The sequence below is a fragment of the Convolutriloba macropyga genome, chromosome 1, assembly GCF_964194025.1.
Source record: "Convolutriloba macropyga chromosome 1, txConMacr16.3, whole genome shotgun sequence".
Classification (NCBI taxonomy): Eukaryota; Metazoa; Xenacoelomorpha; order Acoela; family Convolutidae; genus Convolutriloba; species Convolutriloba macropyga.
This window is the reverse complement of record NC_134468.1, coordinates 59767995-59794751: the sequence shown is the minus strand read 5'-3', so window position 1 is coordinate 59794751 and position 26757 is coordinate 59767995. Positions and strand designations below refer to the sequence as shown.

At 36.4% G+C, this 26757-nt stretch overlaps 1 protein-coding gene across 5 annotated transcripts in view; it reads right to left on the bottom strand.

Annotated features, from left to right (window-relative positions):
- Nucleotides 1–26757, bottom strand: part of LOC142341065 (uncharacterized) — a 69175-nt gene that overhangs the window by 15370 nt on the left and 27048 nt on the right. For all 5 annotated transcript variants that reach the window (XM_075391914.1, XM_075391922.1, XM_075391939.1 and 2 more), the window contains 4 exons: nt 16053–16743; nt 15578–15741; nt 11527–11919; nt 3330–4148 (listed from right to left, as the gene is read on the bottom strand). In XM_075391914.1, coding sequence (XP_075248029.1) covers nt 3330–4148; nt 11527–11919; nt 15578–15741; nt 16053–16743 — 2067 coding nt within the window. The remainder of the gene's footprint in view (nt 1–3329; nt 4149–11526; nt 11920–15577; nt 15742–16052; nt 16744–26757) is intronic.

Below are 26757 nucleotides of genomic sequence, written 5' to 3'. Positions count from 1 at the left end.
TGGCTTAGATACCTTGGAAACGAGACAATTTCAGCAATTTAACTACCTCACGTCAATGGTTTGTTGACGAGAATGAAGTGGTCAGAAATTTTCGCCAGAATGAACATGAACATGCATAAAATTAGGCACACAAGTTCAGCTGAGTGGCAGAAAGACATTAAATAATGACCGCAAGAAAACAACAAGACACGATGAGGAAACAATGAGGAAACCAACCAAGGGCTCAATCCCTCTGCAAGCAGCACAACTTAGAATGTGCATAAGGATATTCCATAGCTGTCTATACGAGAACATTAAACACTAAATTCAACTTCAGATTTTATATGTAGTATTTAGTTACTACAACTCGAACACCTATTTTCTTTCGTTTTATGCCGCATTAGCGTTCCTGCGCAACTTCACTCAACAGTACTCTTAGCGCACAGTACAGCTTTACGAGAGGCGCTCAGCAAATTAATGCCCCCGTGCTTTCCCAGCTACCACAGATCTTATGACAAAAGCCAAATCACAGATCTTATGACAAAAGCCACCGTTTTTGATCTAGGCGAGCATAGTCTAGATCAAAAACGGTCATGCAAAATTTTTGCATGCAAAACAACCGGTAGAACACCGAAAACGACCCAAAGACTCGTGAAAATTTAACTCTAGAACCAACAATGTCGAAAACATAAGTCAAAACAAAGTAAAAACACCAATAAAACGAGGACAACCGAAACATTACCACCGAAAAAAATTTTCGAAATTCAGATTAGACTTATCACAAATCAATAGTATCAGTGGGGGAGGGGTGGGTGTAGGTTGGGCGGGGACACAGATAAGGTTGGGGGCATGAGTTGTCGAGGGAGGGGTTTCGGGGAAGCGGGAGGGTGTTACTGTTTGGGGGTTCAGGCAGCGGAGTGCGGTCACGGGTAAAGCGCGATAGGTGCCAAAAACTTAAAATGGCCTTTAACATTCAAAATGACAACTACACTGAGAATATAACCTACAGTTCTTAACTACAGTACATGCTAGACTAAACAGCTGCTTTAAAATTCAATTACGTTAAATTTTCACTGATAAAACAAAATTAGGATACCTGACAGTGCGTATGGAGACTTTTCCTGGTACATAAAACCAAAATACAAAAACAAAACCTCCGAGCTTGAACGTTACATTCTAAAACGTAGAGAATAAATAACATTAAAAAAAACAAAAAAAAAAAACAAGTTTTCGATTTTTGAAAATTCATAACGAGATTAAAAAATGAAGCGTAAAACAAATTTTTAAAAAATTATTTAGCATCCGACGCTTATAAAAATTTAAAAACCATCCTCCTCTAGAGAAAAAAAATCAAAACAGTTCAAAGATTTCAAACAACGACATACTTTCCAAATAAACGTAAAAAAACATGTAAACCATAAATGCAATTTATGAAAAAAATTTCACTGATAAAATAAAATTAGGATCCTTGACAGTTCACATAGAGACTTATCCTAGTACATAAAACCAAAATACAAACAAAAAACTAAGAAAAATTTAACTAAAACTGCCAGAATAGAATTAGAATGTGCTAAATCTAATTTGAAAAATATCTCACGTTATAAAGAGTCTTTCGATGCATCCAACATGGCCGGCAGATTGCCGGAAAATAGTCGCCGTTGACGCGCCTGATGCACATCAGGATCGAAACAGAAAAAGAAGACATATTGACTGAATTTTTTCTGTTTTATTTTCAGTGTCAAAAATGTTCCAAACTGAAAGCTAATAAGCTTAATATCGATATCAGCTAGCAAACACTCTCTTTGATAACCTAATTCTCAATGACTTAATGACCAGGCTTTATCAGTTTATTCCGTCTCTTTTGATTCTGCTGTTTTGAATATATTCATTATATTGCGTAATTCAATACCCGATTGACGCACATTGGGATTGAAACATAAAAGGAAAAAAAATAGGAGATAAAAATTGACTGATCTTTTTTTAAGTTTCAAGGTGTTCTTATTTGGTGCCTGAATTCTGCACATTCGGCCAGATTCTAAAATTACAATTATTTCAAATTCTAAACTGACGGCTATTAAGCCTAATACTAATGCCAACTAGCAATCGCTCCAACGAACTTTGCTGACTTAATGCATCATGATTTAATGACCGGGCTTTATATGTTTATCCCGTTTCTTTTGAACTTGACGGTATTCACAACATTACATAGTTCAATACGTGAAAGCATTTAAAATCCATTCAGTTGAAACAGTGATTGAGATAATTCAGAAGTCAAAAGTGAAGGCCGTGACTTATGTAAAACGAAAAACGTGATCAAAAAGTAAAGAAAATTAAAAAAAGGAGAGTCCCTAAATAATAGCCATTTGAGAGGCTGACGGAGGCTATTAATCATCAAAATAAACATATGTACTGATTTTCGAAAAAAGTTTACTTAAACATCCAAAATGAAGAAACTAATGGCAAAAGCCAAAAAGAATTAAGCAAAAATTGAAATATTTGCACATTTTAGAAACGCATTGTTAGGCTCTCAAATACACTGTGGTATCAATTTCAGACAATTACATGCTGATAGAGTGTCGACGAAAGATTATTTCCCAAAACAACAAATTCCGAAGAAGAACACTGGCCCAATTAGACAGAAACGGCAAAAATGGTTATTTCAAAGTCGAAAAGTCATTCACTGAACGCGGCGCATAATAAAAAACTTAGTCAAAAAAATTAGTTTAAATGGCAGTTTTACTCGCTTTGGCTTTTAGGTCAAAAGCCGTCTGTACTAATAGTACTCCTGGCAAAAAAACCTCGAAAACCAATACTCGTCTTCGAGTCGTAAAAAACAAGAGCACCGCAATATAGCTCCGCTCAGTTTACAGCTTCGCCGCTATAAAAAAAGTTTGACTGTCAATCAAACTCAACACAGTCAAGCAAAAGCTTTGCATGAAAAAGTCACACACGAGTACGAAAATTGCATCAAAGATCGTTCGAGAGCAGTCGGGAATTCACTTGCAAATTCTAGGTAAACTTAGTTTTATATTACCTTAGATTACCCTTGTTTACCAATAACTGTTTTGTGATGTATTTACCTTCAGATATTTCCGGAGTGCAGTCAGATTTTGGAAATATCACTACTGAATCGTTCTAACAAAAAACGATCAAAAAGCCAAAAGGAGAAAAGCAGCAAGCTAACCTACACTTCAGAAAATTATTCCAACGTGTCATTTCTACCAAAATAGGTGGCCAAGATGTGGCTCAAATCCCGTTGTTACATAAAGTTGATCACTTAAAAATCATCAATTTCGACAGACGTTCTTTCTTAAAACTTATTAGCGATCAAAGAGTACTTGAAGACGCACCTGTTCTAGCAAGGGCAGTTCCAGTTTCATAGACAGCCTGTGATTGAAGAAGCGTGCATAGTAGTGAAGGAACCTGTGAAGATCATTCAACCTCGCAGCCGCTTCTCTGCCGCTCCTGTTGATTGCTGCAGATTGGTTCGGGTTGTTTGTGGCTTCAGTGCTTCTACGAGCAGGATTATTTTGATTCTGTGACACAGTTGACTCGGGAGCTCTGTTGTTTTCCCTAACACCAGACACTGAAGTCGTTAGGCTTCTATTCTGCTTAGCAATTCTCCCAATACCATTTGCGGATTGTGTATTAGTAGTAGAGCTGCTTTCACGGTCATTTAATTTAGACAAGCCCTGCCTACTATTGTGGACAGGATTTGCTTTAGTTCCCACAATCGATATCCGAGACGAAGTTTTGTTTTGCGCTACAGTTGACGAAGTATGTGGTTCTCCCACTCTTTCCGAGCTAGCTAACGGTTGTTCACTATTGTTCTCTTGAGGTGTTGAACCCGTATTCTGACCATTGTCATTACTGGTCGATGTGTTTGTACTTTGTGACTGGACCACCTGTTGCTCACCAATAATTCCAGCACTGTTTGTAAAGCGGTTGCATCGCCAGAACCCTCCAGTGGCACTTCCATGCTTGGACCAAGGTGTAAGACACACCCAGCAGAACTCGTGTCTGCATCCCTTGGCAAGACACTTCATGTGATTGCACCCGTCAACCTTCTGGATAGGTGCGGTACATTTAGGACACTTCTTACTCTGGGTTACAAACCAAAGATAATTAGCTGCATATTCGGCACTCTCCCAGATATCTTTTGTCCCCATCTAAAATAGGAGTCTAGTTCAAACGCGCTAAACTAAGTAGGATTCTTAAATTACATACCTCAAACTGGACGAAAAGTGATGTCAACAATTCTTATGAACTAAAGCAGGTCAAAACAAAGACGATCATGTGTATCATCCAAGCATCCAATTAGGACTCTATTTTACATAATCTGGCCGGAAACTTGTACAAAACTGTGTTGTGGTCGCTCAAGAATCTCAACCAAACCCACTCTTCAGAGCCTGGTTCTCGAGTTTTATGCCGGCCTGGTTCTTTACACTAATTCCAATTAACTAATAGTCTCGTCGCAACTATTAGCCGCTCGGTCGTTTAGAAGGATAATTACTTTAGTTGATTTAAGTTCAGAAAATCCTTAGTTCAATAGTAGTGTCGTTTACTTCTAAGAAAACTCAACCATCTTTAATGATTTTAAGATCTAGCAAAAACTTGAAACAAAAAACTGAAGTTGATTAAGAACCAAAATATAGTCGAAACGAGGCCCAAGTGATCTTTGTAACAGTTTCTACAGATTCTAGATACAATTCTTTTTCACTAATCAAATAACTCGGTTAAAGTAAATAACGTTAAAAAAAACATCTACAGCGACGTTTACTTATGAATATTACAACACGGTTGCTATCGCCACCGAGAAGTTATCAAACTCCGAGGCGAAGCCGAGGTGTTATGATAACTTTGATGGCGATAACAACCGTGTGGTAAATTTTTTAATTAACACCTGTTGCGATCATTTCAAAAACGAACACAGTTTATTGGTTTTTCATTTTTGTGGACAATTACATTTTCAAAGGTAAGTGATATTCCTTCGGATCTGTTCTTCGTTTTGTCCTCATGCGCCCCCCTCCCACACACACACGCACGCGCGCGCACGCACTCACACACACACACACAAGCACACAGACAACCACACACACGCACGCACACACGTGCACACGCTCACACACACAGACACACACGCACACACAATTACACCACACACACACGAACGCACAGGCACACACACACACACACACGCTCACACACACATACGCGCGCACACACAGACAAACACACCACAAACACACGACACACCACACACACACACCGCACACACATGACACATACACCACACAAACCGCACACACGCCACACAAGTTTTTTTAGACTACAAACTTATCAAAGCACACACGTACACACGCACCCACACACGCTCACACACAAACACACGTACACACACACAAGCACACAACCAGACACACAGGTACGCACACACGTGCACATGCACACATACATACACGCACACACACACACACACACACACACACACACAAACACACACCCACACACATATGCCCGCACAAACACACACACGCAAACATACACACATACCACGCACAACACACACATACAACACAAACACACACCACACACACACACCGCACACACACGACACACACATCACACACCGCGTGCACACAACACACGCCACACGAGTTTTTTTAGACTACAAGTTTATCAAACTGTTTCCATCATTAGAGTACGAGTTTAGCACCACTCTTTTATCGCCATTGTTTCTTTAGTAACAGTGGCGATAAAAGGGTGTGATAAACTCGTTGTTGTCTAATGCTGAGGTGTTTTTCCAGTGTCGATCGGGCACTAAAATTTCTTACACTGGCAGTTTATTTAACTGTATTATCGCAACAGGTATTGATTAAAAACTGATTGTTTCTTTGGGGCCATCACTTACTGCTGTCAGAGGTTAAGTGTTTTCTCTACAAGACATTGTCGTGCCAACTACTTCATTAGTTGTCCAAGATCGCAATCAAAAATTTGAAGCAGTCTCTCAGATTCCACCTAATTATGGGTCTACAGTGAGGTTGAATTTCCAAGATCTTTTTCTGAGCTAAATCTTTATTCGATCTTTGCTTTGTCCAATTCGTCCACGAATGCTTTGTTCATTGGCTGCACCAACAGAGTTGTCGCTGATGATGGTACTTGGGTATCCATGTCGAGCAATGAATAGGCGGCTAGACATGCCGCGGTGTATAATGAATGCAACACTTCAGTATGTACCGGTCTGAGAAATAGGCAAGTGAAGATACAGCGCCATCTCTTCAGCGTACGTCGTAGGATCTTGACCTGAATCAGCCCGATTTAGTCAACCCCAATGAGTAGATGAATGAGAAAGCAAGCTCGTCAAGCCACTCTCGGGGAGATTCTCCATCGGTTGGTGAGTTGGGTTGGCGTTCCTCTGTTTACAATTGACACATTTCGAATCGATTTTCCGTAACCCATCTCGCAACTCAATGATCAAGAGCTCTTGCTTGAGAATGTTTCTTACATACTCTAGCCTTTGTGTATGTTGCCACTATGTGCTCTCTTCAACAGAAGTGTTACGATTGGATGTTTCGCAGTTCACAATATTGGATGCTTCGCGTTGTTATCGAGGTTGGAATGATTCAGTCGACCTTTCAATTGCACTGTTCCTTCTGCCAGGAAGGTCAACAATTTGGCAATATTCAATGTTTTTAAGACTTCCTCGCTGGTTATTGACTTCGAAACATTCGGGAAGCTTTCAGTTTGAACAAATATTTCTCTTCATGAATAATTTTGTCCGCTTTGTGAGGTCCCTTTTTTGAAGTCCTGAACTTCATGCAGTATTCACATGCAAAATGACGTCACTTATGAAATTCAGCTTAAATTACATAATGAATAAATCGCAAATTTGAAGAGATTGCGACATCATATGGTTGTAACAAAAATCTGGACGACGAAATAGAAAACAGAAGGCCAGTAATAGCCCCAGCTATCATTTGGAGGGTACTAAACACAAAAAGATGGCCAGAAAACAAAAGAAAACATCAGGAGCATCGCAATACAGTAAGCTCAGCTGCAGCTGGCTTTACGAGTTTGAGGTAAGAAACAATGAGCGCAGCTGGCTTCACGAGTTTGAGGTTACGTGTAGAATGAGGCGGAGAGGTATGGTGGACTGGGATAAAGAGGGAGGTTTCAAACTCCCCTTCCAATCACTCTTCATATCGTCAATTTAAGTCGCTTAACTGCTTCGGTGAACTGCACATTAATAGAATAGAAGAGAACTTAACATAGGGGGCTTTACATGTTTATCCCGTTTTTAAGGACCAAAAGTCAAAAGCGTCAGGTGAAAAATCTGTCAAGCAAAAATGCGAAAAAAAACAGCCAGTAAAAGACCGGAAGCCACTCGAAGAGACGCACAATATCATTCCTAAACTCAGCTTACCTAAATTAGAAAAAAGAAAGAGAGAAAGAAAACAAAATATTAAGTGCTCAAAAATAGAAAGCTTTTTTTTTTGGTAGGCAGATGCGTTAGGTAAATATTGGGGTAGGCAAGGCAGGTAGTTCTTAGGGCGGTCGAGAGCTTGGGGTTACGGGGCCAATGAGGTTGAGGAGGGTAGACGAGCGGGTAGTTTGAAGGAGGGTGTCTGCGGTTTGTGAAGGAAGGGAATGGACAGTTATTGGAAGGATCATTTTCAGATGACACTTCATCCTTAAATATTACCTGGAATCCAATGTCCGAAAACAAAAACTCTAAGTTAAGTCAATATCAAACTTGGTTCAACTTTTAAAAAATGGAACCGAATCAAATAGTAGTGTAATATGAACTACAAACAATTAACTAAACTTATGTAAATAAGATACATCAAAAAGGAAAAAAAAACAAAACCAATAGTAAATTTCAGATGACACTTCATCCTTAAATATTACCTGGAATCCAATGTCCGAAAACAAAAACTCTAAGTTAAGTCAATATCAAACTTGGTTCAACTTTTAAAAAATGGAACCGAATCAAATAGTAGTGTAATATGAACTACAAACAATTAACTAAACTTATGTAAATAAGATACATCAAAAAGGAAAAAAAAACAAAACCAATAGTAAATTTCAGATGACACTTCATCCTTAAATATTACCTGGAATCCAATGTCCGAAAACAAAAACTCTAAGTTAAGTCAATATCAAACTTGGTTCAACTTTTAAAAAATGGAACCGAATCAAATAGTAGTGTAATATGAACTACAAACAATTAACTAAACTTATGTAAATAAGATACATCAAAAAGGAAAAAAAAAACAAAACTAATAGTAAATTAGGCCATAACGTTTTGTGCTGATTTTTAATTTTTTTTAAACAGATGCCCATTTATTTTTTTTAAAATGCGCATCTGTTTAGTTGGGGGCAGGGGGTACTTATTGGTTGCATAAAGGATGAGGTTAGGTTATTGGGGGAGTAGGTAATGGGTGATTCGGTAAGTGGGGGCGGTTTGTTAGTTGGGCGCGAGTAGGTAGGTAGGTGAAGGGCGACAGATGGTGGGGGTGTCTTCAGTTTGTAGAGCACGGAGGGACGATTATGGGAGGAAAAAGTTTCAAAAACATAGCTGGCAGATTGCCAGAAAATAGGCGCAATAGCTTCGTAGATCTGCAGTCTCAAAAAAACAGTACAACAGCAACAAAAATCGCGACGACGAAATAAAAAAAACCAAGAGAAGGCCAATAATAGCCCCGCTATCGCTGTGCAGCTATTAATAACCTTTTGAAATTTAATTTCACTATCAGTTTCTTACATTAGAAGCTAAGATACTGCTAAAATTGATTGTTCCATAACAGAAGTCAGCGCTCTAGAACAGAAGTCAATGTTGAAATAGGCCAAAGTTCAAGTCAGGAACAAACTTGCTCCAGCTAAGAAACAGCACATTGAGCACCGGAAACAAATAGAAGAGTCCTGCATTATAATCACAAACATAATCTCACCTCAAATTACAAAGAAGTAACGAAGAAATTCAGAGCCTAATTAAACTACAGTCAACGTTAAAAAATCAGACAAAATTTTTTGTTTTGGGGTCTGGTTGGGTGCAGGGGGTTTGACGGGGGCATGGGGAAGGTATTTAGGTAACTGGGGGAGGGTTAATTATGTGATGGGGTATAGGTAATTGGGGGGGGGCAGTAGGTGGACGGCAGGTTAGCGATCTTAGTAAGTATGGAGAGGAGGGTTGGTGGAGGCATGGGGGGTACGTTCAATGCGGGGATGAGGTACCTGGGGGAAGGCTAGTTAAGTGGGGGAAGTGTCTAGTTTGAATAGTGATGAGACTGTTATGGGAAGGAAGAACATTTCTCAACATGACCTTCAAACGACCTTGAATAGAACCAGCAGTTGCTAAATACTATGTAATAGTATCTTCGCTGCTGTTTGATTAAGACAAGGTTTAAATTTGGAAACGTTATTGCTGAAGGATCTCTTGATTGCAATCTTTGTTCGTTGGTATTGATTTCTTCGCTCCAAACTGTTATTAAACCACCACTACAGTTTATTGCCGGCACTAAATGGTAGCTCAATTTGTACTGTTCAAGAATTGCTTCATGTGAGCGAGGTAGAGTGAAAATTTTCGTTTCTTGAACACATAGGAAAAAAAAGGTTCCTCGAGCTAGTTGGTAACACTTTTCAATTATTGAGAAGAATTTTTTCGGGCTCTTAATGCCACAGGAATTCAAGCTGAAAATTTTATGCTCAATCATTTGCTATTGTTATTCAACTCGTTTTTCTTTTTACGCCATTCAGTGTTCAGAAAATGTATTGGTATTTCAGTGTTCTGTTGCTTTCGTTGATGGTTTTGAGTTTGTTTGTTGACTGTCCTGTATTGTTTCAAAACAACTCCTTTGAGAGGCTCAACGTTTGATGAATTTAGTCTGTTTGGAGAGTTTGATTTCATAATGTTGTTGCTTTGTTTTTCAGTTGGAATTTGGTTAGACAAAGATTCAATTTGTTCTGTGGTTTTTGTGCTTTCTGTTGCTTTGGTACACATTTCAGGGCTTTCTGTTGATCCGCTACAAATTTCTTCTACAAACGTTTCTTGAATTTCTTCTTCGTCTATAGTTAGATTGCCAAAAGAGTCTTGATCGAGCATTTCTTGTTCCTGGGCGTTGTCAGGATTTGTTTCTTGTGTTTTCAGATGGGTGTTTTTCTGTTCTGTGCTTACATTTTGACGGTTTTGCCTTTCAACTTTATGCATTTCCTTTTGCCATAGAAAGCACCAGTTTTTATGGTGTCCAATATATTGGCGGCTTTTTTCTTCGCAAAAACTACAGCTATGGAGCGCGGGAACATGGAATTTGATTTCTAGACCATTCCAGTCTTTAAAATCGGCAATTTTGCTCTCATAGGACCATTTTCTTAGCTTTTCCTCTTCGTTAGCATTGTGGACAGTAACACTTAAAGTTGCATATCCGTCGAAAATAAAGTCCCCATCAATATTTACTTTCATGCGATTGATTGTCGGGTTGTGCCCTATTCCCTCTGGGAGTTCGATCAATTTAAGAGTTTCGGTATCCGAACAAACGTAAGGAAGATTTACAAATTTAATGTTGTATCTTCTGGGGTAGAAATTTCTTTCTTTGTTGAGGATATGCTTGCCCATTGGAAATATAGTTTTGCCCAGCAAATTGAAGCCTCGCGATCTTATCGAGTGATATTGCGTTCTAACAGTTGGAGGGGAAGTAACGGTCAGTGTGTGCAGCGTTTTTCCTCTTATCTGCGCGAATGTTCTGCTAATGGTTATTTGAGATCGTACTTCTTGTGGGAACTCTTTCAGAATCGAATTAGCACACTGAATGTAAGCATCGTTCAAAGATCCTGTGTTTGCAAGCATCGATTTAGTAAAAGGAGGGATAATTTGCATGATTTGAAAGTCATTAGAAGCTGTTACTGTTGAAAGGCCGTTTTGGATCGCAGTGGAATACATGTTTCGATTTTCGCTCGCGGTTGGGGCTATTATTGAAGGGAAAGTGTTCTCCCCCATTGGGGAAAACAGCTTAAAAACTCGTAAACGATTGAAAGAGAGATCTCTAACTTAAACAACTTAAAAAGCTAGAGCTGATGAGGCGTGTATTTAAAAGAACTTTTAAAGAGCGAAGGCTAAGAGCAAAAAGGTAAGAGAAAAAGGTAAGAGAAAAGTCAGGATTTTAAAACTTAAGCAACTTTTAGTGAAAAATCTCTTTTTAAAAAAGACTCACTACCAAAGGCTTCGCTGCTGTTAAAGTCAAATGTTTGGTAACAGAAGTCGATCTTCTAAAACAAAAGTAAATATTTGAAAACAAAAGTAAAAAAAAACAAGAGTCATGAACAAACTTGCTTCGAGTCACAACAACCCGTCAAATACCAATAAGCTTTGAGTTGCAAAATAATATGTAGAATACCAAAATGCCTCTTTGCGTCGTAAAAAGACAGCAGCACTGATTTAATTGCTAAACTTCGTTTGAGAGCAATTAATAAGCCATGCTCGTTCTATTTCCTTCAGGTGAATGCTGCGTACAATACGGGCGAGGGTCATTAAAATGAAAATTTCATTCGTACCTGATTTGGTTTGACCTCTTCTATTTTCTGGAACCATGAGTTCCAGTGATCACAAGAAGCAGGTTGATGACCTTCATTGCGGCAGTTCCAGCAGAAGTAGTGCTCATTCGCACACAGCACCGATACTGATGATATTTGATCCTCTGGAATCACTTGCAGCTCTGGCTCCTTCTCCGTCTTGTTCACCTCTCGCTTTCCACTTCTCGCTCTCGCAGCGTTCCTGGCAGCTCTACGTGATGCAAGATGAGCAGATACGTTTGGGTGCGATTGAGGGACAACATTCATGGAACCCAGTGAGGATTGCAACCTCAGAACATCCGTTGCATTATTGGTTCCACTGTCAATCGGAGCTGACGTTGGTTCCGTTTTGAGTGAATAAAAGTAGTTTACGCACTGAAATATGAAGTGAATTTTAGCAGCATTATAATAGTAACATTAATTTTTAAAGTTCAAATTGCATTTTAATACAGGGCCTCATTTACAATATTGAATTTTAATTAACTCATTTTACTAAACTAAAGTGTGAAAATTTAAGTTTGCGCCCATTGTGGATAGTAATGAAAATGCCACCTTGGCACGTACTCATTTAATCTACAACCTTCATCCCTTCAGCGTAATCTGACAACCGTCTTAAAAATAGTTAGCAGATTCCAGAAAATAGCCTGGACAGCTTCGTAGACCTGCCGTCTCAAAAATATAATAAAAACCAGACCGAAAAAGAGAAAGTTCTCTTCTTTTTATTCATAGCCGATATGTTATATTTTCATCAAAATTCTGTATAACTTATTGCGGCTTCTATAAGCTGCTCTCAAATAATTACAGTTACACATACACATCTTCAATTACAGTTACACATACTGCACTCTTCTACTCGAATTAAATTAGCGAAAAGTCATTTTGAAAACGAGGTACACCATATGATTCCAAAAACTTAATCATAAGAATAAACAAAATACTCACTCAATTAAGAATGAAAGACGACGTCACGAGAGCAATTCAGTCGAAATTGCATGAATGATAGGACAAAAAGCAGATTTGAAGCATAAATCAAAAATTTTCATAAACTACACAAAAAACTAGACCCAGAACGGAATAGAAAACTCATTAAAACCATTCAAATAATGTCTAAGTCAACAAAAACCTTAGCTAAAAGTAATGTGACGAATCCAGGAACAAACGTTGCACTAGAAGGCCGAAAAAACATTTCATTATGCGACTAGGCGACCAGACACCAACAAAAGCAATAACGAGTGAAATTAAAATATTCACTATTTTTTCACGAAAAACAAGAGTCAAAATCATGAAAACTATTCTCTATCAACATAAAACAGCACTTAGATTAGACTATCATGTCACAAACAAAATCTAAAGAAGTCATTACTTGACAAAATAAAAAGAATTTGGATAAAAATTGTGTCACAGAGGTAAAAAGAACAGCTGTGATCTCAAAGCCTTCATCAGACTCATTTCGACAACAATAGAAACCAATGACACCTCTCATTAATGTAACTAAAAGATGGGGCAACAAAAGAAGACAAATACGGATTAAGAACAAAAATTAACCAAAATTTTTCGACAGCAAATGGACTGAAAGTCATAAAAAATTAAGTCACAAGCTGGCGACAAAATAGGCCTCCAAATACGTACTTAGAAAGCCATTATGGCATTTTATTAACGACGGCACCTATTACGACATCAAAAAAAGCAGCAAAGAAGGGCAATACAAAAATTGACCAAATTTTGTAAAAAGTAAAACCGTCGACGTCATAAAGATCATAAGCTGTTAAATCGAATGATTCATAAGATTAACCTCTCTTCATTAGCAACAGACGAGACTTTTCATTGAAGAGATTAAACAATAAGACAACAAAAATAACACCAAATATGGGAAGAAGTAAAAAATTGATAAGCATTAGATGCTCACTGAGGGACTCAGACAATGGTAAATAGGCACAATTAACAAAAAATAGCTTGCAGATTGTCGAAAGTAGCCGCAATAGCTTCGTATATCTGCAGTCTCAAAGAAACAGTAAAAAAAGACAGACCAAAAATTTGTCTTCATTGAAGGCTGACATGTTATATTTTGATTAAAAATATTTTACTGCCTCTATTAGCTGCTCTCGAATAGTCTTCATTTGGAGTGACACACACCCATTTGACCTTATCTCTTTGAATTAAAGTAAATAAAAGTCAATTTCAAAGTGAGGAAGTCATTTTTGTGAGTGAGGTAAGTCAAGTGTGACCAAAAAAATTAATCACGCAAATGAACAAAAAAACTCCACTAAAAGCTTAAAAAGACGTCACGCACGCACTTCAGTTGAAATTGCAAGAACGAATGAACAAAAAGCAGATTTGAAGTGGTTGTGACGTCGTATGGTCGCAACAAAAACCGCGACGACATTATAAAAAAACATAGCAGGACAAGAAATACAATTCAAAGAACTGAATGAAAAAATTAGAAGTACTCTACATGACCAGCAGATCAATTGAAAAATTTCAGCCAAAATAAAAACAAAATCATCAAAAAATTGTGAAAAAAACAAACAAACTAAATAAAAAAATACTCATTGCTAAAACTCTTGAAGCTTTTACCCCTAAGGCAAAATATGACCATTTTAAGTATACCTATTTCAAAAATATATTTAAAGCCAATTTCTGCTTTTTAAATCGGTCAGTATTATATCCGCAGGACCTGAATAAAAATTCATTGGCCCTTGAAGATCGATTAACTGAGAAAATGTCAGAATTTTTTTAAACATAGCCGGCGGATTGCCGGAATAGCTGCGAAACAATAGACCTGCGTGCCATATAATAGAGATAGAAACAGATACAGATCTAAATCGAAAAAATCGACGCTGTTCAAAAAACTAGGCTAAAAAAGATTCAGCGATAAATTAATAAATCTTGTTAAAATTAATTCCACAGAAGCCTCTTATTAGGGACCTTTACTGCAAATATGAATTCCTTTGACCTTAAACAAATTCAAATTAAACTTAAGTTTTAAAGTGCAAAAGTCATTTTATTGAGTGAGGTAAGTCACGTATGATCAAAATCTAATCCCGCAAATAACCTAAAAACTTTCGCTAAAGCGAGTGAGAAATGACGTCACGCGCGCAAATGCCGTTAGTGAGAGGAAGAAGTCATTCAGAACATTTGACTTTTTCAGCTTTGCTGTCTGAACAAATGTAAAACGAAAAAAGAGCGTCAGACGACGAAACAAAAAAAACCAAGAGCATTGCAATATAGCTACGCTCAGCTCACAGCTTCGCAGCTATAAAAATGAAATCAAATGCAAGTATTAATGAAATGTTGCTGAAAATCGTGATATTAATATCTTCAGAATTATTTATCTCTAGACGCTATCCAGTAACCCCATTTCCAAGCCCTAAAAAAATCCTTGGCTTAAAGTTCGATAGGCAGTAATTTTTAGAAAATATCAAATTTCATAAAATAGAAATTTACTCAATTAAAAACATAGCTGGCAGATTGCCAGAAAATAGCCGCAATAGCTTCGTAGATCTGCAGTCTAAAAAAAACTGTAAAAAGGCTTTGTATATCAATGTGGGACTGGCCGAATTTAATAAGTAATAATAAATAGTACTAATAAGTAGTAATAAGTAGTTATAAAGTACTATAAGTAGTAATAAAGTACTGCTAATAGTAATAAGTAAGGCTTAATTAAATAAGTAGTAATTAAGTTAGGCTTAATTGCGGATTATATGCGAAATCGAGCTACATTGCGTGCGAAAAATCGATACATAAATCGAGCAGATGCGTGATACAAGCCGTGCGAAAATTAGGTTATAAAGTTGGTACTTGTATTTCGCGGCTAGGATTAGGACACTTTTGCGAACACGGGTTGCTAATTTCCTTTCCATTTTGCCGGTTTCTGCTAAAGTAGCTATTTTCCGCAATATTGTTCCATTTTCAATGTATTAACACAGTAAAAACGAACACGAGATACACGCATCGGGCATATCTGCCCGTGACGATTTGGGTATACCTCTGCGTCGTAATGATAATGCATAAAAAACCCAGAATTAGTACTCACAGGTCTTTTGGATAAAAACTTAGGTAGTTTAACAGCTAGAGAACAGTCGGGCATGGGACACCATCGGACACTCTCTAACACTTCCACAAATCTCTCAATTCTGTTCTCATCTAACAGTCCCACCAGCCGACTCACTTCACTCGTCACAACCTCAACCTTGTCTCCTGAAAAGAGCCAATTTCAGTCACTTTCACAGCCAATTTCCATTACAAAGGAAGGTATTTAACTAAAGATTGCTCCTTGGATGAGCCAAAGTAAAGCGGCTCATGAAAACGAATTCAACACTGGCATGCAAAACCAATTTTCTTCGCTATCTCATCATATTCCGATCATTGACTGACGATCACATGCGCACTAAATTCTAAATACTACAATTCACAATATACTTGACCAACAATTCATCTCCGCATACGAGGCTCTCTATATATACGAGGCTGCTGTACATAAGAATAACTGATATTTTAAAATAGCTCACGTGACGCATCGAACTCAATAAAGGATCGGATCAGCTTTTCAACTTTCAGAGATGAGACAACTTGATCACACTCGTATACTGGACATTCGATAGTACATTTTCTGTCTTTGGAAACTTGCATCTTTGTATAGTCGACCCAACAGCTATAGCACACACAATGATTGCACGTTAGCTGAATAACATTATTGCAATGCTCTGAGAGATCCACAGGTAACATACAGATCTCACAATCAGGCTCAAAACTTCCTCTGAACACTGCACTGGTATTGTCCGCCGTGCTCTCCAGCAACGAATCAATTACCACAGTTTGGTCAAAGCTGCATGTATCTCCGTTCAAAAAATTGTCGGATACTGTTGTGCCATTATTATTGTGGACTTCGGCAGCCACGATCTGAACAGTTCCGCTAACGTTCGAGTCTGTCCGACTTTTAGTGCGAGAACCTGGATCGCTGAGGCTACTGTACGATGATGGCGACTCGTTCAACGAGAAGAAATGTGTTGTGGCCACATTGGTCGTATGTGATTGGCTGCGACTCGTTGAGACGCCAGTGATTGTTGGTGTGTGATATGATGAGTTTGTAGAAGCACTCTCCTTCCTACTCCGGACACTCAACCTGTCTTTCATGTCTGCGTGGTTGCTAGCTGCAATGTCTTTGGCCCAGAAACTGCTAGACAGCAGAATTTCCGCCTCCTGTAAAGGAAACAAGTCATTTATTGTCATGACTGTTGCACTGTTCTTTTAATTTAAATTGTGCGCTAGGCAAAACAATTTGAATCAAATATTTGAACATAAGCCGACTAAAGTCGGACTGTATATAATAATAACTGATACTTTAAAATATCTCAAATATTTGAACATAAGCCGACTAAAGTCGGACTGTATATAATAATAACTGATACTTTAAAATAGCTCAAATAAATTGAATCAAATATTTTGATTCAAATAATTGGAATCAAATAATTGGAATCAAATATTCGAGTGACAAACTTATAATAATAATTAACATACCCGGCAGATTGCCGGAAAATAGCCGCCGTTGATTCCAATAAGCATGATTGGGATTGAAAGAATAGAAGATATTGAAAAAGATTTTTGTACAAAAACATTTTTTAAGTCCGATTTATTTTGATGGCATTTCGTAGTTGAACATAACGTACTTCTGTTTCTAAGAGAGAGGCTACAGGGGCTACTGTCAATACCATTAAGCATTAGAGATGGTAACTAAGACTTAGAGGAACGACGTTCAAATAGCGGGCATCTAAAATTGGGCTTTATGGGTTTATCCCGTTTCTACTTCTGACTTCAATTTTTTATACCGACTCTGTTCATTTTGAATTGCTTTGCTGAGCAACTGATGTTCAAAATCACTTTTAGCAGAATGAGAGAAGAGAAACTAGCCTAGAGAAGTCAAAAAGATATCACGCAAAATGTTGAAAAAGCGGCAAAATGAGGTAAAGCGAAACATTTTTTTATTCGACGAAGTAAAAAAAAAACATAGCAGGACAAATCCTGACGTACAATTCAGAGGATTTTCATTGACTAAACAAAAAAACTAGACCTAGAATGGAATATCAGTGAATTGAGAAAACCATTTAAAAAAATCAGATAAAAAAAACAAAAAAAAACAAAAAATCAATGTCAAAATGCCGCATGTGAACAAAAAAAAACTACTGTCGAGAAATTAAAATTTAATTCAAACAAAAAACTAGGCCTAGAAAGAGCTGTGAATGGATTGGGAAAACCATTTAGAAAAAAATCCGATCCAAAAAATCGAAAAAACAGTAAAAATCAGAGTGAAATTGCCGCATGTGAACAAAAAATCACTACCGAGAAACCGAATTTTTGTTCAAACACCGTTTTCTCACTCTACTTTAAAATTAGAGCGAAAAAAATTCACGCCGCAAAACCACTCGCTTTTTCGCTCCACTTCCTGTTTCGGCGTGACCAAAATCACTACTCCAATTTGACTTCAAAAATCATGAAAATGTGTGAACAGATCTTAAAAAAAAAGACAGCGCCCCAATACAATTCAAATTCTTTGAATTGTAAAAAATAGGAGCGCTATAATAGCCGGCTGAGAAGATGAGGGCGGCTATTAAAATCTGTTTCTTAGAGAGAGGCTACAGGGGCTACTATCAATACCATTAAGCATTAGAGATGGTAACTAAGACTTATAGGAACGACGTTCAAATAGCGGGCATCTAAAATTGGGCTTTATGGGTTTATCCCGTTTCTACTTCTGACTTCAATTTTTTATACCGACTCTGTTCATTTTGAATTGCTTTGCTGAGCAACTGATGTTCAAAAATCACTTTTAGCAGAATGAGAGAAGACAAACTAGCCTAGAGAAGTCAAAATGATATCACGCAAAATGTTGAAAAAGCGGCAAAATGAGGTCAAGCGAAACATTTTTTTATTCGACGAAGTAAAAAAACATAGCAGGACAAATCTGACGTACAATTCAAAGGATTTTCATTGACTGAACAAAAAAAACTAGACCTAGAATGGAATATCAGTGAATTGAGAAAACCATTTAAAAAAATCAGATAAAAAAAACAAAAAAAAAAACAAAAAATCAATGTCAAAATGCCGCATGTGAACAAAAAAAACTACTGTCGAGAAATTAAAATTTAATTCAAACAAAAAACTAGGCCTAGAAAGAGCTGTGAATGGATTGGGAAAACCATTTAGAAAAAATCCGATCCAAAAAATCGAAAAAACCGTAAAAATCAGAGTGAAATTGCCGCATGTGAACAAAAAATCACTACCGAGAAACCGAATTTTTGTTCAAACACCGTTTTCTCACTCTACTTTAAAATTAGAGCGAAAAAAATTCACGCCGCAAAACCACTCGCTTTTTCGCTCCACTTCCTGTTTCGGCGTGACCAAAATCACTACTCCAATTTGACTTCAAAAATCATGAAAATGTGTGAACAGATCTTAAAAAAAAGACAGCGCCCCAATACAATTCAAATTCTTTGAATTGTAAAAAATAGGAGCGCTATAATAGCCGGCTGAGAAGATGAGGGCGGCTATTAATAATACATATGCATAGCTATCGAAAGTCGCTTGTCGCATGCTCTTTTTACATTGCACTATATAAAACTGACAATTCAGTAACCACAGCCGACTAAATGTGTACACAACTCGAAACGTTGCACAAACCAGGTTGTTCATGAAGACTGTTGTGAGCATGATCTGGTAGCTTGCCATGAACTTGGAAGAATTATTAATCTGAGGCAGCCACCAGCAGTAATAGCTAAGTTTATATATATTAGCCAAAAAAGGCCGGGAAAAATACTTGCTGAATACAACAATCGACTTAACAACAAACCAGTTTTTATTGATGAGAAGTTAACTAAAAACTGAAAAAAAACTATGGACTACGCTTTCGGTTTAAAAAATATGAGCAATAATAGCATTCCTCAAATTCATAATCAAATTGGAGAAAAGGTAAAACCTAGGCACCATAACTCGAAACTGGATATCGACGAAAACATCCAGGCAAAAAATGCTCATATCGTGACCATATTCAAAATCGTGACAATATTCTCTCATACACTTAAGTGAAATCAGGCGCATAGTGTATGACAGAAAAGAAACAGAATTTTCAAAATTTGATTATCTGAAAAAAAATTTAAGGTTGATTATAAATTTTTGAATCAATAATTGGTGTGGTAAGGCTTCCGTGCTATTTTTCTGGCATTTTTATGAGATTGATTAATAGAAAAGCAATTTGAAAAAAATTAGATATTGTGTACCGCAGGGCTCATCTTAGGCCCGCTACTGTTCCTGATATAAAACAATGAGCTTGAAAACTACGGCGAATCAAATGAAATCGTTCTCTTTGCAGATCGATAGGCAATAATTGGCTCTTTGGCTCCATGGGCAAAAAATTTTAGAAAAAATCTTCAATTTAAAAAAAAATAGAAATTCGTTCTATTAAAATGTTGATAAACCTTCAATTGCCCCCAAACAATTATTTAATAACATACTATTAAACCCTGGATGAGGCTACCTGGCTACTGAGGCAAAAACAACTGAATAAAAGACAAATATTTTGAAAACTTGAAAAAATTGCAAATTTTATCAACAAAATGTCTAAAATGCGAAATGTTAAATTGTTGAAAATAAATTCATTGAGACTAACAACCATGCAGTTAATTTTTATCAGACCATGGAATAGGTTTTCTGGCACTTGAGAATGGACAAATATCAAAAATTGACAAAAAAATTCGAGACATTAGAAGGTTGAAAACCATTCAATTTTTACTATAAACTATGCAGTGCCTTAAAATAAAACCCTAAAGGAGATTCTCTGGCCCCTTAAGCTGGAAAATCTCAAAAAATGACAAAAAGTCTCAAAAAACTTGAAAAAACTAGGATCATTTTGCGTGTTTGTGTTTGTAGTGCTAAAACATATAGCTCATTAAATGGTCATAACAAGCAATTTTGTCTGGCAAAAGGCCTTCCAACTTTCAAAAACTTCAACCTAAGACCAATCAAGTAAAAAATAAAAAAAATAACAAAAAACATGAAAAATTGCAGCATTTTGTGCCCAAAACTCCTAAAAAGGACCTTTTAACCTTAAATTAAGGCTATCCCAAACGCTGCACCCTTCTAAGCACTTGAATGATTACTGAAGCCATTTTGGGCCTCTAGTAAAACTTAACGCCCGCTCTAGTAAAACTTAACACACATCTTAAAAAAAACACAGCGCCCCAATACAATTCAAATTCCTTGAATTGTAAAAAATTAGGAGCGCAACAATAGCCGCCTGGGATTGCTGACGCGGCTATTAAAATTATTTACTATAAAACAACGTTGATTACCTCTTAAAAACATGAAAATTTGGATAACACAATAACAAAGTTACTCTTAAGCTTAAAACAAAACGTACGGAGAACAAATTTATAAACAAGGCTGCTCTATTGAGCGTTAAAATGAAAAACGTGGATAATGAATGACAACTACATATTTTCAAATTTGCTCTTCTGATCGTTAAAAACAGAAAGGACGCTAATTGTTGATCAGACCACAAGAAATATTGACTGCACTGTGAAGCCAAAATTTCAAGAACTCAACCAATACTATAGTAAAGGCCCCCCAAAGAGCTCAAATCTCAATTTCATAGTAGACATATTACAAATAAACAAGTTGACTCATGTTGGACGAACTGCTCTCAAACGACAGGCGGGTCATTTAACTTTATAGGGGGCTTCTATATGCAATAAGACTTTTCAGCAACAGCGTGCCGAATAACAAGGTTTCCAACTAAAATCAAGAAAGCGAGCCGAGAAACCTTTTCTACTAAGAGAGCTTTTGTGAGCGCATGCGGCAAGGAGATGCAGGCCACGCTATCAAATAATGTCAAATAACTTGAAATCTGTAAAAAAAAAACTCCTTAAGATCTGCTGCAAATTCCTGCTAAAACAATTGACTATTTGTCCAAATCATTAATACTCAAAGAAATCAAAACTATTTCATTCCTGGTAGAAGACGCAGAGACATCTTATGTACGTTAGCAGAAAATCGAAAAATTTTGAAAAAATTCCAAAAACATTGCCAGCATATCTAATTTTTCTATACTTCTAATCCAAGTCATTGATAGCAAAGATCCAGAAAAACTAATTTGCGGTTGAGCAGAAAACCGGTTTAAAACAGACATACAGAGCAAACACGAGAAAAGATTAAAACGATAAAATCCAAAGGAGCAACTTTGACACCAAAGTCTACCAAGAGAAAACCAAAAAAAATGTTTTATAGGCTCCTTATAAACGCAAAGGTCAAAAAATGACAAACTTCTCAAAGAAATCAAAAACTGGCAAAACTTACTATTTTTTCAAATTAAGCAGGCGTTACCAATTTATACCTTAAAAATATACATAGAGAACTCCCACTTGCGCAGATCACAACAAACAGAGGACAACTTCAATTGAAGACCTGTTGAACAAAAACCCAATAAAAAAATTGCACAATTTGAGTCTCAAAAACTTCCAGAAGTAACCTTTTCACCAGGAAATTAAGCCTTCCCAGCAACTTCAGTACTTAGCATCTGGGATAAAACGAAAGTCAGCCTAGGGACCCGAAAGAAAACACTCAAGAGAAGTCCTCAAACAATCCGAAAACTTAGCTAGTCTTTACCTGGTCATCCCTCATTGAATGAAAAGTCTGTGAAAAATGTGCTATCACCTAATGTAAAAAAAAGTAGCAGGACAGGTTCTGATGGACGAAAAAAAACTAATGAATGAAAAACTAAAACCTTACCATCTAAGTGAACCTCTGATTGCGTACAAGATAAGAAGAGGCAAGTCAAGCTATTACATGATGTCAAGAAGAAAAACATACTGAAGATTCGCTGAAATTAATAATGAATGACACCAAGAGACGAGACATAGAAAACAACAAATATCCGCAAAAAAAACAAACACCATTATTTTTTGAAAATAAAAAAGGGAAAAGTCATAAGCACCATTAGAAATCAACTGAAAGCATCAAAAACTTTCATTTACGCTTCATTAGAAGGTCGATAACACTTGTATTTAGCGAAACTATGTGAAAACAAAACAAACACAGGTAGAGCTCGAAACTTACTTCAAATATTAGAAATAAAGAAGCATCGCAGAATTTGAGGGTCAAAAAACTTCAAAAAGTAGCTTTTCGCCTTGAACTTATGCGTTGAAAACAATCAACGCACACTAGGCACTTGAATCACTACTAAATCCAGCCTAGGAACTCTATGAAAGTTAATGCCGAAAAATTATTGTTTCCTAATTTTAAATTTTTTAAGTTGGTGCATTAAATAATATGATTTCCTGTTTTAAAAAAAGCAAGAATGCGATAAGAAAAACCCTATCATAGGAGCGAAATCTTGATTACGTATACCAGAAGCATTGACATGTCAAACCATCAAGTTATTGCAGGAAATTGAAATCAGCAAAAAATACTGAAGGTTCTTAGAAGCTAACACTTTTAAAACACAATTACTGCTGCCAAAATGAACCCAACACCCACGAGCAAGCCATCAGAGAATTTAAGTGACTCCTAACAGCCAAAAAACTGAGAATGACAAATTTAAAAAAGTAAATATTGCATAACTTAAATGCACCACTTTTTTAATTAATGACAGCAATTGACTAGAAAACAAAAACACAAACTGAAAAATTTAACTAATATATTTTAAAAACAATTCAGATTAAAGTTATATGCAGCTGGAAGATTAACAGAAAATAGCCCTAATAGCTTCGTAGATCTGCAGTCTCATAAAGATAGTAACAGAAACAGACCAAAGAGAAATTTCTTTGTTAAATTCTGAGATGTTATTTTTTGATTAAGAATCCTTATAAGTTATTGCTGCTTCTATTAGCTGCTCCACAATAACCCTCATTCAGAGTGCCACTTACTAACTTAACCTTATCTCTTTGAATTAAAATAAAAGAAAAGTCAGTTTCAGTGTCAAGAAGTCATTTTTGAGAGCGAGGTAGGTCACGCGTGACCAAAAACTTCTTAATCACGCAAGTGAACAAAAAACTCGCTCCAACAAGAGTGAAAAAGATATCACACACGCAACTCCGATAAGGTTGCAAGAACGAATGAACAAAAAGCAGATTTGAACAGATTATGACGCCATATGGTCGTAACAAATATCATGACAAAATAAAAAAAATTAGAGCAGGACAACTCCAGACACACAATTCGAAGAATTTTCAAAGATTGAATAAGAAAACTAAACCTAGAATGGACAATGATTGAATTAGAATCGTTTAGAAAAATTCTATCAAAATAAAAAAAAACAAAATCAATGTCAAAATGCCGCATGGAAACAAAAAACCACTTGCGAGAAAGGAATGTTTTTGTTTTAACAGCATTTTCTCACAGCAAATCATGAAAATGTATGAACAGATCTTAAAAAAAGACAGCGCCCCTATACAAATCAAATTCTTTGAATTGTAAAAGAAAAAAAACAAGAGAAGGCCAAGCCCCAGCTATCGCTGTGCAGCTATTAAAAAATTAACGGCTATCAACTTGAACAATTCAATAGTTTCAACTACGCCTTATAAAGCTAAATGATTGTAAGTGAAAAGAAACCAAAAAAAACAAATGTTGCCAAAATTCCCATTCCCACAAAAACTCCCCAATATCCCAATTGAGGGCAACACACAATTGCATCTTTACACCAGCCAGTCGAAAATATGTAAAAACATTAGTAGTATTGTTTTGTAGGCTCCTTATAAATGTTTTATAGGCTCCTTATAAACGCAAAAGTCAAAAAATGACAAACTTCTCAAAGAAATCAAAAACTGGCAAAACTTACTATTTTTTCAATTTAAGCAGGCGTTACCAATTTATACCTTAAAAATATACATAGAGAACTCCAACTTGCGCAGATCACAACAAACAGAGGCCAACTTCAATTGAAGACCTGTTGAACAAAAACCCAATAAAAAAATTGCACAATTTGGGTCTCAAAAACTTCCAGAAGTAACCTTTTCACCAGGAAATTAAGCCTTCCCAGCAACTTCAGTACTTAGCATCTGGGATAAAACAAAAGTCAGCCTAGGGACCCGAAAGAAAACACTCAAGAGAAGTCCTCAAACATAATCCGAAAACTTAGCTAGTCTTTACCTGGTCATCCCTCATTGAATGAAAAGTCTGTGAAAAATGTGCTATCACCTCATGTAAAAAAAAAGTAGCAGGACAGGTTCTGATGGACGAAAAAAAACTAATGAATGAAAAACTAAAACCTTACCATCTAAGTGAACCTCTGATTGCGTACAACATAAGAAGAGGCAAGTCAAGCTATCACATGATGTCAAGAAAATCATACTGAAGATTCGCTGAAACTAATAATGAATGACACCAAGAGACGAGACATAGAAAACAACAAATATCCGCAAAAAAAACAAACACCATTATTTTTTGAAAATAAAAAAGGGAAAAGTCATAAGCACCATTAGAAATCAACTGAAAGCATCAAAAACTTTCATTTACGCTTCATTAGAAGGTCGATAACACTTGTATTTAGCGAAACTATGTGAAAACAAAACAAACACAGGTAGAGCTCGAAACTTACTTCAAATATTAGAAATAAAGAAGCATCGCAGAATTTGAGGGTCAAAAAACTTCAAAAAGTAGCTTTTCGCCTTGAACTTATGCGTTGAAAACAATCAACGCACACTAGGCACTTGAATCACTACTAAATCCAGCCTAGGAACTCTATGAAAGTTAATGCCGAAAAATTATTGTTTCCTAATTTTAAATTTTTTAAGTTGGTGCATTAAATAATATGATTTCCTGTTTTAAAAAAAGCAAGAATGCGATAAGAAAAACCCTAACATAGGAGCGAAATCTTGATTACGTATACCAGAAGCATTGACATGTCAAACCATCAAGTTATTGCAGGAAATTGAAATCAGCAAAAAATACTGAAGGTTCTTAGAAGCTAACACTTTTAAAACACAATTACTGCTGCCAAAATGAACCCAACACCCACGAGCAAGCCATCAGAGAATTTAAGTGACTCCTAACAGCCAAAAAACTGAGAATGACAAATTTAAAAAAGTAAATATTGCATAACTTAAATGCACCACTTTTTTAATTAATGACAGCAATTGACTAGAAAACAAAAACACACAAACTGAAAAATTTAACTAATATATTTTAAAAACAATTCAGATTAAAGTTATATGCAGCTGGAAGATTAACAGAAAATAGCCCTAATAGCTTCGTAGATCTGCAGTCTCATAAAGATAGTAACAGAAACAGACCAAAGAGAAATTTCTTTGTTAAATTCTGAGATGTTATTTTTTGATTAAGAATCCTTATAAGTTATTGCTGCTTCTATTAGCTGCTCCACAATAACCCTCATTCAGAGTGCCACTTACTAACTTAACCTTATCTCTTTGAATTAAAATAAAAGAAAAGTCAGTTTCAGTGTCAAGAAGTCATTTTTGAGAGCGAGGTAGGTCACGCGTGACCAAAAACTTCTTAATCACGCAAATGAACAAAAAACTCGCTCCAACAAGAGTGAAAAAGATATCACACACGCAACTCCGATAAAGTTGCATGAACGAATGAACAAAAAGCAGATTTGAACAGATTATGACGCCATATGGTCGTAACAAATATCATGACAAAATAAAAAAAATTAGAGCAGGACAACTCCAGACACACAATTCGAAGAATTTTCAAAGATTGAATAAGAAAACTAAACCTAGAATGGACAATGATTGGATTAGAATCGTTTAGAAAAATTATATCAAAATAAAAAAAAAACAAAATCAATGTCAAAATGCCGCATGGAAACAAAAAAACCACTTGCGAGAAAGGAATGTTTTTGTTTTAACAGCATTTTCTCACAGCAAATCATGAAAATGTATGAACAGATCTTAAAAAAGACAGCGCCCCTATACAAATCAAATTCTTTGAATTGTAAAAGAAAAAAAAACAAGAGAAGGCCAAGCCATTTGCAATTGATGCAATTGTGTGAGGGCAACACACAATTGCATCTTTACACCAGCCAGTCGAAAATATGTATAAAAACATTAGTAGTATTTGTGAAGATATATAATTGGAAACATAAGTTAAATTGGCGGACGTGAAAAAAACTCATCTCAAAACCAAAAACATTGCCGGCAGATTGCCGAATAGCTGCAAAAGAATAGACCTGCGTGCCGTATAATAGAGATAGAAACAGACAGACAC